The following is a 16,056-nucleotide window of genomic DNA, read 5'->3' as shown; positions in this document are numbered from 1 at the left end:
GACAAATTAAAATCCTAATTCTTACAAAACCAGGCCAGATTTCAAATTCAGGAGTGTCCTTTTAAACTGGTCACACAACTGAACACACAGACTTGGGATCTGCCTTGCAGAAGTTCTTGGGCAAAGCTTGTCTTACCCCACATGACAGCTAACCACGAGCTGTGGGCTGCACGGCAGCCTTTCAATCTGTCCTGGGAACCAAAGTTTTCATATAATATGAGAGGCTTCAGTGAGACCCAGACCCCCCAGACCTTCCTTTCAGCACCAGATGTCTCACAGCACAAGTCACATTCCAGTTTAGCAAGATCTCCTGCAGACTCCCCTCCATGCACAGGGGACGCAGCTCCAAGCAGCCTCCAGCGCGCAGGGAGCCTGCGACACGGGAACCCTCTTGAGAGGGGCTGCAGCATAGAACTCCCGGGAGAAGATGTGGCCACAGAGCCCTGCACTGAAACTACACGCACAAGGTCGCAGATGAACTTTGCAAAGGAGCTTTCGGCGGCACTAGAGGCCGCTGTCATCCCAGATGAAGGCGGATAACCCAGCAGTGGGCTGCAACCAACAGGACCCCCCGAGTCCCCACCACCTGCTTGCACCAAGCGGAAACCAAAAGGATGTTAGTTTTACACCAGGAAGAACAGGGTCTACGTGAGATACTGTAGGCACAGCATCCACGCGTTTGTAATTCACCCCTAGCAGAGCCGGTGCTGTTTTGAGTTCAGCTGGACAAATGCATTTGCAACGTGAAACAATTTGATGCTGACAGATTCAGCTGGACAAATGCATTTGCAACGTGAGACAATTTGATGCTGACAGATCATCAAAATGGCCAAATAGCAGTGTTCACCAGGGGCTCCAAAATTCCCACGAAAAAGAAATTGCCTGGCAAAAATATTGACTCTGGAAGATGGCATGTTTCCAGCCTCGCAGCATCAGCACACCGCAGTGCTGCAGCGGAATTAAGGGAGGCTGAACGTGCAGCTGGGTACATGTAAATATGCACGGCAGCAGCTTGGCTGAACGTCCAAGACATATGGCTCTAACACCAGGCAGCGATTTGCTGTGGTCCGTCCAGGTAGACAGACTGCACTGCATTCCTCCAAACTGATTTCTCCTGTGCTGCCGCCTTTTCTGTTTTTTCTTTCCTCCCCTTTGTAACGACGTGAGGCGTGATTCACGCTATTTTCCAGCTACTGGAGCATTTGCTGACCAATTTAGCTAGCAAACGAGCAGCAGGTAAAACACCACAGATGAAATGCTACGGTGGGCCAGGGTAAGGCTTGTTGGCCGTCAAAGGATGCAAAACAGCCCTCCAGAGCACTCTGCTAGTTGTTCTTCCCCAGACCTAGCCGTCTCTTCTGCTTTAACCTTTTGGCTTCACGCAGATAATTTAAGGCCACAAGTTAGGAGACATCCCTGTGATCTAATATTAGATAAGCTTGTTTATGTTTTTGTTGCTAAGAGAAAGCTGGAGCTTTGGAAACACTGAAGCAGACCAAATGCTACTGCAACAGCTGCCGGTGGGAACTGAAATCCATATAGTGCTTCCCTGACAACTGTTTGCCATTTTCCTTTTTCATTTTGTTTTACTGAAATTGGTCTCCTTCCAAAATAAGCTTTTCCCATTTAGGTGACCTCTCCTGTTTCTCTAGGTCCATGTTTCCTAGTTCAAAACGTGCACGCAGTTCCCCAGTCAGTATATCCTGCTGTTAGAACATACATTGATAAATAAGGTTTCTTCCACCCACAAGCACAATGCATCATTGCTGCGCTTTTTTTCCTCTCAGTAGTTTCAAAGCATCAATTAAACGTGGGAGGAATTTTCTGGTGTTTCTCTTTACATTACCATAATTCACAGGAGATGGTTCTCTAATAAAAATGCAGGAGACTTAAACAGATCTTCTATTTATTTATAGAAACGGATTCGGCAATAAATGCCAATGCAGTAATATTAGTAGATGCTCTTTTGGGCATCTACAAGTACTATCACAGTCAAGTTCCCTGTCTGCAGGCAGTGCCAAAAGTCTGGTGGCTTTTGTGGAGCCCACTTCCCCAGGGAAAAATCTAAAGCTTCTGCAACTTGATTCTGGGCTTGCCAAAATGGAGATACTGTTGTGAAATGGTCTGAAGTGTGAACTGAAAGCACAATACTCACTCTGTCTCTTTTGCACAATCTTACTTTGCACCGGGAGTATCTTTTGGCAGCTCATCTCAATTCAATTGCAAATGACACCAAGCCAACTGACCCCTAGCAAAATGACAAGGAGCATACAGAGGCACTCCTAATATTAAACTTAAGTGTTCTTACAAAGATACTCTGCAGTAGCTATTTCAAATTATGTCCCTGCCTACAGAGTTGCTGAATGTGGCTCATCCAGAACGCTTGCAATACCTTCAAAGCACGCCCTGTGCTAGCTCTGGAAAAAAAGAAAAAAGCCCAAACAGCAATAAAAGTTTGAGTGTTTTCCAAACTGCACAGACCACCTTCTTTCTTGGATCTGCTGCAGCTGAAGCAAAGAGAAGCCGGCAGCAAGCATGCCCTTCTTGCTGGTCACATGGCTGACTGCAGATTACATGGCACTGCTGCGCTCTACCATCTTTATCTTTGCAAGCCGATAATTTCCATTATTGCTTTTCACATCCTTTGGCTTCAGGCCATTTAAAATATGTCAGAGTACTATCTCCACTCAGAAAGGTCTGTATTTTAAGAAGTTATTATTTTAGTTTGGAAGAATCTAATTACCAAAAACACTCCATGAAAGAGTTGCTAGTTAGAAATACACAGTTCATTGCTGCATTTTATTTACTACCATTTACTTTCATCAGAAGAGACAGATTTTGCAAAAGTTAACGTGTTTGCAGGAATAAATATGGATCATTTGATATTCTGTACTTAAATGCACAAGGTAAATTTCCTTTGAAAAGAGCAGCAGCTACCCCAGGTTTATATTTCCCCAGTCTTGAAATAACATCATATGATAAGAAAGAGATACCACCACCTAGATTCAGAGTAATTAAAAATGCTGCTACTGCTGGAACAGCCTTGGTTGCACATGGTAGACTTCTACCTCTGTGCTAAGTCTTCCATTATAGTCAATCAAAAGAAATGCATGCTGCTAGAGTGCAGCCCATCTCCTCCTGTATTGCACATCTACACGCTCCAGGAATGTTTGTTTTCTCCCACTAGCTACAGAGGGAATCTGGGGGACTTGTGCAGCAAAGATGTCTCCATCAGGGCATATGTAAACTTAGCTGAGCTGGATCGGAGGGATGGATTTTATCTGAATGCGTCTCAGTCCAACGCTCTTTTTCGGATGGGATTCACGTTACAGAACCTACTGCAAGCGGCTACACTCTATACATAGAGGCCTTAGGGACTGAGATTAGTAGCTGAGATGACTACTGAAGAAAAAGGCCGAGATGCTGAAAAGACAAGTAGAAAATTATGAAACTCAATTTAACCTAAAATCCAGCGATGATTCAGTTCAAAACCTTAAGATGGAGCAGGGGCAGCTCCTGCCTGTAACTCCACATAGCACCTAAGAAACCGTTCTTACACCCCCACCATCACCACGACCTGATGATAGAGGAGGCCCAACACACACCGGCACTCTGCTCACTAACCTTCTGCGCTCCCTGGCTTCCTCAGCTGAGAAGTCCTTTCCTGTAGTTGAGGCAGCACCGGCATTCGCAATACCATTAGCAGAGCCGAGTATAGCACGATTTGTGATTACACCTAGGGGGGTGCTAGCAGAGATGCCCTCTGTATTTTTCTCTACAGCAGAATCAGTTTGTGGCCTGAAAGGGGCTCTGAAATAGAGAAGACATAATGGAAAGCAAAGCAAGTGAACTCAACTGCTGAGCGAGACCAGCCACCTTGAGGGAGCATTGACAGTTCATTCTCCTCGTTCTAGACTCGTGTTTTTGTAGAGAACAGCACACATTAAAATGAGTTTTTAAAAATTTGTAGAAGAATAAGCAGGAGGAATTCATAGTCTTCACATCCCTGTTCGTAGCAAAAATGATTAGAAAATGTACCCGGTGCATAAGCAGAAGGAATGAACTCCAAGAGCTTGTACACTGAACACCCAAGAGCAGCCTGAGCAACACATTGTCTCTCTAACGGGGTAGCAAGAGGGCACAATCGGCCACTCCAGTGAGCGAAGAAGCTAAGGTCACATATGGGCTGTTAACTGCCTGCTGGTGCATACGCACTACTGAAACTGTCCAACGTAACCATTCTGGGATTTCTTATCAGCACTTCCCGCATGGAAGCACATTTCCAATCCATAATCCACTCCAGAATTCAGAACTTCCAACCCAAATGCTGATTTTCTGCAGCGTTATCTCAGCTGTGAGCCGTTACCTGGTATATTGGCGGGCTGATGCAGTAGTGTTCGCACCGAGAGATGTGGGACAGGAAGAGACAGGTTGCCACGGGGTGCCCAATGAGGTAGATGAACCAATGGTAGTGGGTGAGGTAGCTAGAGATGTATTGCGACTGGCTGAAATGTAGGGACTGCTGAGGTCACTACTTCTACCAAATGAAGCACTGTAAAACATCACAAAATCATGTCCTTCAGAGCACAGTAAATATTCAACAGAACATCACCACAGCCGGGCTCTCAGCTGGAAAGGGAGCAAGTATTACATCTTAGCAAAACGTTTGCAAGGAGATTAGAGTGCACCAGAGTCGCTGCAGGTCGCTCACGCAGGCTAGAACTAGCAGCACCCCTCTTAGCTAAGCCCAGCTGAGTTTCAGTGAGAGAGTAACGGCGTGGAGGTGAATCCGTGAAGATCAGGGAAGGGAAAAACCCCACCACAGTGAAAGTGGCGCACACAGAGCACGCCTGTGTACTGGGGAAAGGAAGAAACAATGAGCAAGGATGAGGTTGCTTAAAGCAGGAAAGGAGAGAGTGACATAAGCAGGTCTGGCTGCATCACCTCCTAAGGATGCCCAGGACTTCCAGTTTTAAGAACTTGTTTTCTGTGGCTTAAAACTTTGGCAAAGATGATCAGTTCAGGCTTTAATTTTCTTTAAGGCATGTTTGGCACAAACTCTGTATTTCTGAAAAACAGCTAGCAAAACCATCCAAAAAATATTCAAGAATCAGCAAGGGAAATATATATTTTGCCAGTTTAAAACAAAACCTTTAAAACCATTGTTACTGAAAAGCTGTAAGTGTTTAAGTGCTCATACTTTGGAGAAGAGACAGGAGGAAAGGGAGAAGGGCTCTCATACGAGGATGTACCCTTTCGCTTTTTCAGAGAAAATCTACTCTAAGGGGGATAAATTGCAGACCTCTAAAAACAGACTTGATGAAATCTGGCAAAATCTCCTTATTGCATGTGCCAGAGCCCCATATATGGGCTGCTTGTTGTCTGCACAGAGCAAACGAGCGTGCATGCATGACCTAGGACCCTGCCACACCTTTCCCAGCAACTGGTATTCCTGGTTGCTACTGGTCAGACTGGGCTGTCTGCAGGATCAAAGGCTAGGAAGGCTGGAAGGCTGCCTCTCACCTCCTGCATCCTAACAACGCCCATGCCAACGCACATGGAGCATGGAGAAAAGTGGTTGCACCAGGAATAAAAGCTGACCTAGAGGAAAAGCAGACCAGGACAAAGAGCTGCAGGTTTTTGGGAAAGCCAGGGACAACGGACTGGAACTGGAAGTCAACACTAGAGCAAGAGTCAGAGAGAGCAGCCCAAGTCTGAAATAAAACTTGAAAGGGGCAGGACAACAGCCAAGGACAGGAGGTCAGAGGAAAAGATCCAGTCCAATCCACTTAGGCACCCAGTTTACAAATCAGTTTTATATGCCAAGGCCCCCAGCCAGCCCAGAACAAGCAGCTGGTCCCTAGAGAGCCAAAGGAGAGACTGGGGCATCCTGGAAGGCCTCCACGGGGAGGAACCTTACATTTGGGCTCTTCAGTTGATGGCTGCTTGCCATATCCAGGTCACAAAGGAACAAGTAAGTTATTGTCACCAGGTAGCAACCTCCACTGGACCCTAAACAAAGCTTCCTCTGGAAAGCGGGCCCCTGCCCAGAGCACTGGGGAGCAGGAAGTCCTGTTGGAAGCAAGCTTGGCTTGCCGGGGAGCAGGAAGTCCTGTTGGAAGCAAGCGCCTCCCTTCTTGGCTCTCTGCACCAGAGGAAAAGGCCAAGCCCTGGAGACGGGCTGGGAGGAGAGTGAGAGCGGGGAGCTAAGCCTGGCTGGTGTGGGCGTGCAGAGCAAGCAGCCATGAAGTTGCAGAAATGAGTGTACTGAGAAGACGATGGTAGTGGAGCGTGCGCCAGGCGAAGGAACGAGAGGAGCGGCAGGGGAGAAGGTGGTGGCAACCCTGGGGGGAGCAGGGTTGGTGTGGCACCATCCTAGGAGACCCCAAGGCAGAGAGGCTGGGGCATGAGGGGTTGCTGCAAAAAAAGAGAAGGAACTTGGTCAGGAAGGGAGGACATGGGAGTGTTATTAAGTAAGACCTGACAAGGACTGTCTTTCAGAAGGGAAAGGTAATGGGCGAAAAGGGGAGACAAGAAGGGGGAAGCAGCACCAGGTGCCTGGTAGAGCAGAGATGTGGAGGAGCTGAGAGGGGAAAGAGGAGGAGGAATGGAGGAAAAGAGCATGGTGATGGCGTTGTGACAACTCCTACACACACATGCCCTGCATCGGAGAAATGTGGTGCTGGGGCATCATGCATACACTCCTGCTCACAAGAAGGGACCAAGGCATTGCCAGCTCTACAGGAATTCACCTCCCCACCCCGTCACCTTGCATGGGTGGAATTGCACAGTGTGAGGAGGACTCTAAGGCATTTATTCAATTGTTCACATTTGATGTGAAGAGGACCAGAAAATTGCAAGAAAAAGGTTAGCCGGGGAATCTTGTTAATTAACAGCTGTGTTCATATGAATCTGCAAAAAGGAGGATTATGAATTTATGCTAAAGAATTCAATATTAGAAATAAAAGAGGCACTGACACACTGCTACTCATTCTCTAACACCATCACCATAACATAACCATCAGGGAACGAGCAATGAAATGGAAAGGAACATTTCAAATCAATAAAAAGAAATACTTCTGAAAACAGCTAAGGCAAGTAGAATTCAAAATCTTAAAAGCCTTCAAAACCTTAAAAAGCTTCTACATATGCTAATAAAAAGGATTTGCACAAAACACGTAACTATTTTTTTTGAACACACTGCCATAGGGTATTGCAGAGATCAAAATGGGATTTGCTTATGGAAGTTGGCCACAGTGGTGGCTATTAAGAACAATGGTTAAGCATAGCCCCTGGCTCCTAAAATCACGATTGCTGGAAGCAAGGAGAGTGTGGGAGGTGGAAAACTGCTCTTAAGTTATCCTAGCTTTTGCAACTTGTCTCTCAAAACCAGTTGCTGTCAGAAACAGAGTCTGGGCTGCACGTTGGCCTGACTCACTGTGATGGTTTTTATGTGAACAAAACCTGTAAGAAGGTATATCTGCAAATACGCAAAATGAAGGAGAAACTAACTGCGTGAAAGGGTGATCTCATTTTGGTGTGTGTGATCCCTTCCTGTGAGGCATCTCTTATGGCTGATGTCAAAGGAAGTATGCTGAATTAATTCAACCTGCTATGCCAGTTTTCCTCCAAATCCTTTAACATACAGGCGGTGTGAATTGGCTCTTTGAAGGCCAATATGCACTGAAATGGAGAACAGGCTGTCAGAACAGGGTTCTGTGAATTTTTGGGCTAGTGGTACACCCATAGAGAAAGCAAAATGAATGACAGACACTACCATTACAGAGAGCGCTTTAACATTTGCTTCAACTAAAGCTGAATAACATTTGCAACGTTGCTGGAAGTTATTTTGTCTCCTTTTAGAAGAAAAGCCATTTTCAACATCTTAAGATGATCTGTTGCTGTTGCTTACTCTTTGTTTGGGGGTCATATAAAGCACTTGCAGAACATAAATAGGTATCTTTATTGGTATTAGTTAAATGCTAAGCTAAAGAGTAAATGCAGACGTACAGAAGTCATCCTCTCAGTAACATCCAAGTATGTCAGGTTCACTTTAATTCTTCCTCTCTCAGAATGAGCTTTTATCTTTTGGAGTTGTGTTCAGAGTTTTGTTAATACTTGGAAATGACAAAGAGCTCATCCTTTAACAGGCAACCAGGTTCCCTTCCTCATCTTAGAGGCTGATGCACAAGGCTGAAGAAATCAGAGGTTCAATACAATTATATTTAATTTCTCTGTGCTCTTCTATAGAAAACCATATGGGATAGACGTCAAATTGATCATGATTTTACTGTTTGTACATACGATGCAAAACCATTGATCTCTTTAAAAAAAGTACGCTTTATTCCGACCTGGCAAAGCTATTCTCTGTAATTGCTTGCAAACCAACACTCTCCTATGAAAGGCCAGAATTCAGCCTTTGTGACAAGAAATTGGTATTAGTGAAATATCACTGCCAGCCAAAACATTCGCTAGTCTCTGTACAGTTTAACCAAGGAAATACAGTACAACTATGTGAATGTAATACTAAATCTGGTTTGGGATTAGCTGAGATAAACAGTCAATGTTTGTAAAATTTAAACAGACAGCCACGTTAGTGACTGGACTGTTTCTCAAATTAGGGAACAGTAAGGCATGCCAGCAGCAAGAGGCAAAAGTTTTCCAATGTAATCAGCTGTGGCTTGTCGGACTGCCTTTAGAGAGAGACAAGCTATGGAGGTTGGCCTGTCATCATGCCCCAGGATAGATGTGAAGAATGATCAGCAGATCAGGAGAAGTCTACTGCGGCTGTCTGCTTCACCTTTTGTGGAAACGGGTCTGTATGTGCTCAGCAGTTGGACAGACATATCCTCAAGCACAACCTACCTCTACCAGCATAAGCACTAGAATACAAAAACTACGCCTCTTCCCAAGTATCTCAAGCAATTGTTCCATCTTCAGGATAGTTATTTAGTTCAGGGTCTAGAATTTGGTGAAACACAATCTAAAACCTTGAAATATTTCTGTCTTTTTCCTTAAGCACAGATCAAATGGCTTTGCAGCGTGACATGTTTATACATGCTGTTTTGATGGTTTCCAGTATTAGCTAAAATAAAGGTGAGGTGATGGAACTGTACTTTGCGCAAAGGGCTGATCCTCCTTGTCACAACTGAGATGAAAACTCAGTAACGTATTATTTGCCTTAACAGAGCAGGGCATTCATTCACCTCATTCAGAGACAGCCATTGTCTGGTACTTCAAGGAAACCGAGCCTCTGCCTTCCAAAGGGGTAAAAGATACTGCTATTAAAGAAGTTATGCACAGGATTGCTTTCCTGATTCTGCTTGGCTAGTTTACCAACAATCAGCCTCTACAATTTCACATACACTGTGCAGAAACTGCTTCTTTACTGCCACAAGAAAATGGTTGGAGACATCAGTCTCACTCCTTAGTAAGTGCTGTAAGTCATGCACAAGAACACTGCCACTTTTCTGATAACGATGCCATAAACATGGACTAATATAAACCAAAATTAGAGATGAGCTACAACTTACCTGTCAATAGCTATTTGAACAATGCTTTCAAACTGTAATTACTTTATTCTCTTTTTATGATCAATTTTTGGTTTATTATCTAACCATAATACTAGCATAAAACTGAGAAAACACTTTGCATTTGAATTATGTGAACAAGAATATTTAAATTTAGTTCGGCAATTTACAAATCAACGAAAATGATGGCCTTTAAAAATACTATTTAGCATGACAAATGTCGGTAAATCTTAATTTTTATTTCCTGCTCTCAGCAGAAGAGTGTCCCAAGGCCAGTTACACTGATGCAGTAAGCAGCAAGCAGAAGGTTGAAGTTTGGGAGGCCTGTTAAGAGTAGAACTGACTGCCTGGGAACCCATGTAAGACAGAATTGGACATACCTTTTCAAGTAAGTAGATACGTAGGTAGTAGGTGCACCAGAATGGGGAGCTTCATTTCCCTTTGATTCATCCCTCCACGGCTGCCGGGTGTAAGAGCCGCTCCGCACTAGGTTAACAGCTGATTCTCTAATGCAGGAGAGAGCACAAGGTTTGTTTAGAAAAACTTTTGGAGTCTGTTTTTGGCTCCTTTACAGTTCCACAACACAAATCCTTCCCTTACACCTATGTGCACCGCTGTTCACAGGTGACACAACTCACTGAAACACCTCTTCTGGCCTTAACATCAGTTTCTGTTATTGCCAGCTGTATTACTTAAGAATCACCAGATGAGGTAATGTTTTGCATAAAGAGGAACAAGATCCTTTTTAGTCAGAAAACTTGCAACTAGAATTTAGATTGTCCATAAAAGTAATTTAACATATTCAATAACGTCATTTGATGACGTTACAAGACTCTGCCGTCTTGTATCAAACAACATTGCATAAATGGACAGATATTGCAACTGCAGGGGAAGTTTTTATTCTCCAAGGTATCCAGGCAACGACAGTAACGCAATTCAGTATGGCAAATCCTTTGCTATACTTAGCAGCAGAAAACAACAAACAAAATATTTGGCAATACCTAAAACTACTTGACAAGTTATCAATGTTACTAGTAGTTCTGTTTGTCATAGTTATCTGAAATCAGGGCTCCTTTTCCTAATACACACGTTGGCAGTTTGTCCTTTTCTGGTCTTGGACAGGACCTCAAGCTTGTAATGCAACACAAATCCATTCACTCATCAGCCTGCGTTATTTTTCATTTTTCAGTTGCCGTGTCCATGCTGATGCCCTTTCAGACACCTGTGGGTTCCGTGAAGTGAAACTCAGCTGTTTTGAAAGGAAAGAGTATTGGGAAAAATCTGTACTACGCAGTACATCTGGGCACCATCTGTTCACGCAGGCCAGCTCCCCTCATTCCCTACTTTACCAAGCAAAGGACATTTATCAGCAGTCAGCCGGATATGCCACTCAATACGAGCGACTGCCAAAACTGCTCAAGCTTATCAGCAGACACAAATTGTCCGCTAAACTCCAAATCACAGTGACTGGCTGAGATTAAGCAAGAACACAGCAGGGAGGTTCCAGCAAAAGATCAGCAAAGAATCTCAAACTGTGCTGAAATTCTCTCAGGGTGGTCATCTGCCCTGACTTCTTCAACAACAACTACAATTCACAATGACTTCTCTATGTGTGCCTTTGTACCAGGATTGTGGAAGTGGCTGGAAATGAGGCTAAGCTCAAATTTTACTCCTTCTTGCACAAACTGTGAAGAACCTGTTTGTAGAGATTAGCTCCTCAATTGTATCTTGAGATACTAGATATTTATCCCATTTATACCACGGTTCTGTCCAGGGGCAGCTACACGCATTCACTGTAAAAACAACCCCTGCAATGGAAACAGTTCCATACACAAGAGAGTTCACAAACTCAAGTGAATCAAAAAATGACAGATGTGTGAACAAAGGGATTGAAGGTGACTGACTATTGAGCAAGTGACAGAAGTACAAGTGTAGGTGCCAGCTACAAAATGAGGCACTTGCATATAAAAGCAAAAAGTATGCGTAAATCTAGTTTCCTGGATGGAGAGCATGTATGTATGAACACAGGGGTGGAGAAACCAGCCTGTTGCCCTGCTCACCTAAATGAAAAGCAACGTACCAGAACTTTTATAGATCAGAGATAGTTCTCGATATTGTGAATTCCCATGCACTTGGGACTGCTGAGAAAATATATGAAGCATGAATATAGAAAAAAAAGGTATTCTGCAGGAACTATTGACAGGACAGAAGCTGAGCATTAAGTTCAGTCTCACCTGTTTTCTTTTTCTTCTATATCGCTCGTACTGCTCAGTCTTCTGGGGGCTATTGTGGCAAGATAGCTCTTGTTGTCTTTATCCTGGTGAAGCAAAAGAAGTACTTCAACCGCACATCTGTTACACTTCCAGCACGTTCAGTGACAACTAAATTCACGTTCAAATTTCTTCAACTAAGAAAGTATTCTCCTGTCTAAGGACAACTGGTTTAAGGCATTTTATTGGGCAACACATACCACAGCATAAAAGTATCATTTCTGAAAATTATTTCCTGAAGAGCACTCTAGTGAATAAAAGCAGCTTCTAACTAGAACTACTTATAAATTAGAGACTCATAGAATAGTTTGGGTTGGAAGGGACCTTTAAAGATCATCTAGTCCACCCCCCCTGCAACAAGCAGGGACATCTTCAACTAGATCAGGTTGCTCAGAGCCCCGTCCAACCTGACCTTGAATGTTTCCAGGGATGGGGCATCTACCCACGGGTAGCAAAGTTGCAGCTAGTGAATATGTGGGATGGGATTCACAAATACAGCTGGTGGATACAGGAGGAATCCATATAGATGACAGTGAAGGAGAACTTCCACTGCAGGTATGTGCTACTGTCTGGATTAGATATTTTCTGGTAAAGAATGGGCCATGCCAGACCGGCAGCTCTTGTTCACTGGCAGCCCACTCCAAACCGAGCAGGAATTAGGTCAAAGGGGCACCGAACTCCAGTTCTGCAAGAACAACTGATAGGATAGGAATAATTTTCAAAAGAAAAAAAAGAAAGAATGGAAGAGACCTAAGTTTGTTGTGGATGCAAAACTCTGCAATAACTCAAAACAAAAGGGAAAGGGTCTTAAACCTGTGAGGTGAAGTCTGCTCAACTGGGGTGTGCTAAAACACCTTTGCTGAAAGCCAAACCTTTTCTTTGTTGTCTAATAATGCAGATATCCGAGGACTTGACGAAGAACGATAGATAGAAGAAGTCTTATCTCTCTGCGCCTCACGAGTAGCAGCGACTTCACTCAACATGTTGTGACTGCCAAACTTCCGTAGTCCCAGCCGCCACGATGAAGGTGACTCATCCTTCTGCTCATCTGACTTGCTGAGCCAACTGAACTGCAGAGGAGAAAAAGGGACATTTGGAAGAAGTAAGAGAACTGCAAGGCACAATCTAAGTTCTGAAAGTGTTTCAACAAGTCCCAATTTTTTCTCAGCTACACCTGTAAACATCAGATGGAGTGACTTTGATTTCCTGCTTAGCTTTAATTACAGGGCATAGCTCAAGATGAACTCACAGGGATGCAAACTGCTGTAGTGCCCTCATCCCCAAGGACAGACGATGAAAGAAATCTTGTGTCATTGTGCAGCTCCCTTTGCCTACACAATGCCCTCCTCCAGCTTTGCAGAAAGAATATAAGGAACAATGAAGCTTTTATTAGCACCCGTTTAGGAAGGGGGAATTATTCAGTGAAGGCAGAAACCCAAAAAAAGTAATCTACTCTTTTGGGACTAGCTGCAAATAAAACCCTTACACAGATCAAACTGGAGAGAGTCCAGGAGAAGCCATTAAGATCATCAGGGAGTTGGAGAACACAACACGTAAAGGGAGAGACTGAGGAAACATGGCTTGTTTAGCATGGAAAAGAGAAGACAAAGAAAGGATTTAATTGCTGTACTACTTGGGGGGTGGGGTTTACAGAGGACATGGAACCAGACTTCTTCTCAGTCTACGGTGAAAGGAGAAGGAGGAACAGAGACAAGTTCCAACACGAGAAATCCCAACTGACATGAAGGAAGACATACCTCCTGGTAGGAGCAATGCTGCACTAGGACAAGGAGCAAGAGAGCGGGGCATCTCCATCCTCAGAGACTTTTCAGTACTCAGCTGAGCTCAGGTAGTTCAAAGCAACGTGACATAGGCTTGAAGTTTTCCTGCTTCGAGCAAGAGGTTGGACTACAGGCTTGCAGAGGCCTGTTCTAGCTTAAACCTTTCTATGGTCAGGTAACTGCATATTCTATACATACCTTCATGCTTTTTGTTACATGAGGCACTTCTGACAAACATGTATTATTCCTCAAATATACAACTGCTTAAACGTACAACCTTAGTTATAGTTATCAAGTCTTAAAGATGCCTACTGCCATTCAAGAATGGAGCCTGGGCACCGCAAGAGATACTTCTACAAAGACAGGGGCTCAACACCAAGTTGTATAGGAAATAAAGCAAACAAAACATAAGGAATTTTTGGAAAAGAATAGAATGTGAAACACAACACCATTATGCCTCTGTGTTACTGCAGGGTACAATCACACCTTTGATATCATGCACAGCTCAGCTCCACAGCTCAAAAGCAGTATAGAAGAAGGGGAAGAGATTCAGAGAAAGGCAACAAGAATGAGTAGAGCAAGAGAGCTTTTGTATGAGGAGTTATTCAGTGTATCAAGAGTCTTCAGGCTGAGATATGACCAAGGTACACAAAATCCTCAGTGGCACATAGAAGGGTGAATAAGGATCAATTATTCTTTGTTCCTTCCCATAAAGGAACTAGGGGCAGCAAACAAAACCAGCGTGTGGCAGGCTTAAAGAAGCAGGCGCAGGAAGCTCTGTATAATATATAATTAAGCTGAAGAACCCTTTGCCACTGGACATTATAGGATCCCAAACATTATGGGCGCTCAAGAAGTGACTGCATAAATTCATAGAGGAAAAGTCTACTGAATACAAAAAATACCACAGGTTCAGCAAGTCCCTGAAATGCAAATTGCTAGATGGTGGGAGAGAAGTCCAGCTGGATTCTGTCTTCTCTAGTATCTTTTGATGGTCACTGTCAAGGGCAGGATACTGGGGTAGACAAGACTTTCGGTCAAGCTAATATAAGCATTATTATACCATATTCTACATAACACAAAACATCTGACATTATCTGGAATAAATGAAGCTACTGGGAGCTCTGCTCTCAAACTCATTGATTCAAGACTGCGAAGATAAAATTATCACTGCAGTATTTTAGCAGTGTTTCTTAGCTAATGTTATTTTAATGCAGATGCACAGAGTTAATCTCCTGTACTCCACTAATTCTAGCACTTCCAGTCTACTAAGCTACACAGCTCTAATGCTTTAATGTAGTTTTGACACTTTCCTCAGAGAAAGCTCAAATCCACAGTAAAAGCTGCCTTCTGTAATTTCCAAACAACACAGGAACAGCAAATATTAATAACACCACAAATGGAGGGCAACACAAGCACTCATATTTTCCCATATAAAACCCAATCTGACAAAGAGAGTTACAGAAGAATCAAACATTTAAGACAAGGTAAAGTAGCCGATCTTAAGTGATTGAGGTCAAATTAATAACTGCTTTGCACACATGCCCTCTTCTATACCCTAACAGCCTTATTCTGGGTTAAACAGCTCAAATGAGTGAGAACAATACTTTGCAGCTGGGAAAAGGTTAACTGAAGTGCTCACACTTCCCAGTATCCTTCTACCTTTAATACTTCCCCTGCTAAGTCAGCCTGAGTTGAACAACACCCAGAAGAGCTCTATTTCATTTGATCTGGACAAGAAGTTAGACTTAATAGCATGTCAAAAATAAAAAATTGTGACTAAGCAATAAACATTTTCCCTCTAACATGTACCTACTGTTTCAGACTTTGGCAAGGTGCCTGCATTGTATAGCTGTCCTCCATATTCTGGTGCAAAAAGAAACCAGAAGCGTAAGACACCAGTCCTCAGCAGAACACAGAGTCTCCTGGTGCCATCTAGCTGACTGATGCGAGAGCTGGAGAATTCAGGTAGGATTTCAGTAACTCTACGTCACCCTTAAAAAGCTTTTGTAGCCTAGCTATCTAGTCAGATGCAAACTTCATCCTCTCTGCTTACTGGGCCGTAACATCACGCCACTGAATCAACTGAGTTTGGCAAGTCAGAGGCACTTTAGATGATGATGCCAAATTCACTGCTGATACATCAGCAGGAACCAGCTTTGGTGAAAGATCTCCTGTCGGTAAGAGATTGGCATCAACTATCTCAGAACTGACAGCAACACAAAGCACTTGCGGTAGGCAGGCTTTCTCTTGTGAACAGCGAAATTTGCTTCAGAGGGTAAGTGATTCAAGAGGAACCTTATCATACAAACATCCACCTTTGTGCCAGTCCTATACTGTTGTTCACACAGCATCTTTATCAAAATTGCATACTATCATGCTTTCCTAAATTCACGTCTTACAACTGCTCTGAAAATCGGTTTCACAGTGTCCATTTCCCAGAAAAACCTACTGCTTTCAAGCTCTGTTGGAGTC

General features: G+C 43.6%; 1 protein-coding gene across 2 annotated transcripts in view; it reads right to left on the bottom strand.

Moving 5' to 3' along the window:
- The window catches only part of PPP1R12B (protein phosphatase 1 regulatory subunit 12B), a 95,136-nt gene that overhangs the window by 60,991 nt on the left and 18,089 nt on the right, over window positions 1–16,056 (bottom strand). The window contains exons 9-13 of one of the 2 annotated variants that reach the window (XM_019472752.1): window positions 12,673–12,870; window positions 11,765–11,847; window positions 9,911–10,036; window positions 4,367–4,552; window positions 3,625–3,810 (exon numbers count right to left, since the gene is read on the bottom strand). In XM_019472752.1, coding sequence (XP_019328297.1) covers window positions 3,625–3,810; window positions 4,367–4,552; window positions 9,911–10,036; window positions 11,765–11,847; window positions 12,673–12,870 — 779 coding nt within the window. The remainder of the gene's footprint in view (window positions 1–3,624; window positions 3,811–4,366; window positions 4,553–9,910; window positions 10,037–11,764; window positions 11,848–12,672; window positions 12,871–16,056) is intronic. The other variant, XM_009281888.2, reaches the window with a different exon arrangement.

Source organism: Aptenodytes forsteri, unplaced genomic scaffold (assembly GCF_000699145.1).
Source record: "Aptenodytes forsteri isolate BGI_AS27 unplaced genomic scaffold, ASM69914v1 Scaffold213, whole genome shotgun sequence".
In the NCBI taxonomy this organism is placed as follows: Eukaryota; Metazoa; Chordata; class Aves; order Sphenisciformes; family Spheniscidae; genus Aptenodytes; species Aptenodytes forsteri.
Note: the sequence above shows the minus strand (reverse complement) of the source record. Positions and strands in the feature narration are given on the sequence as shown.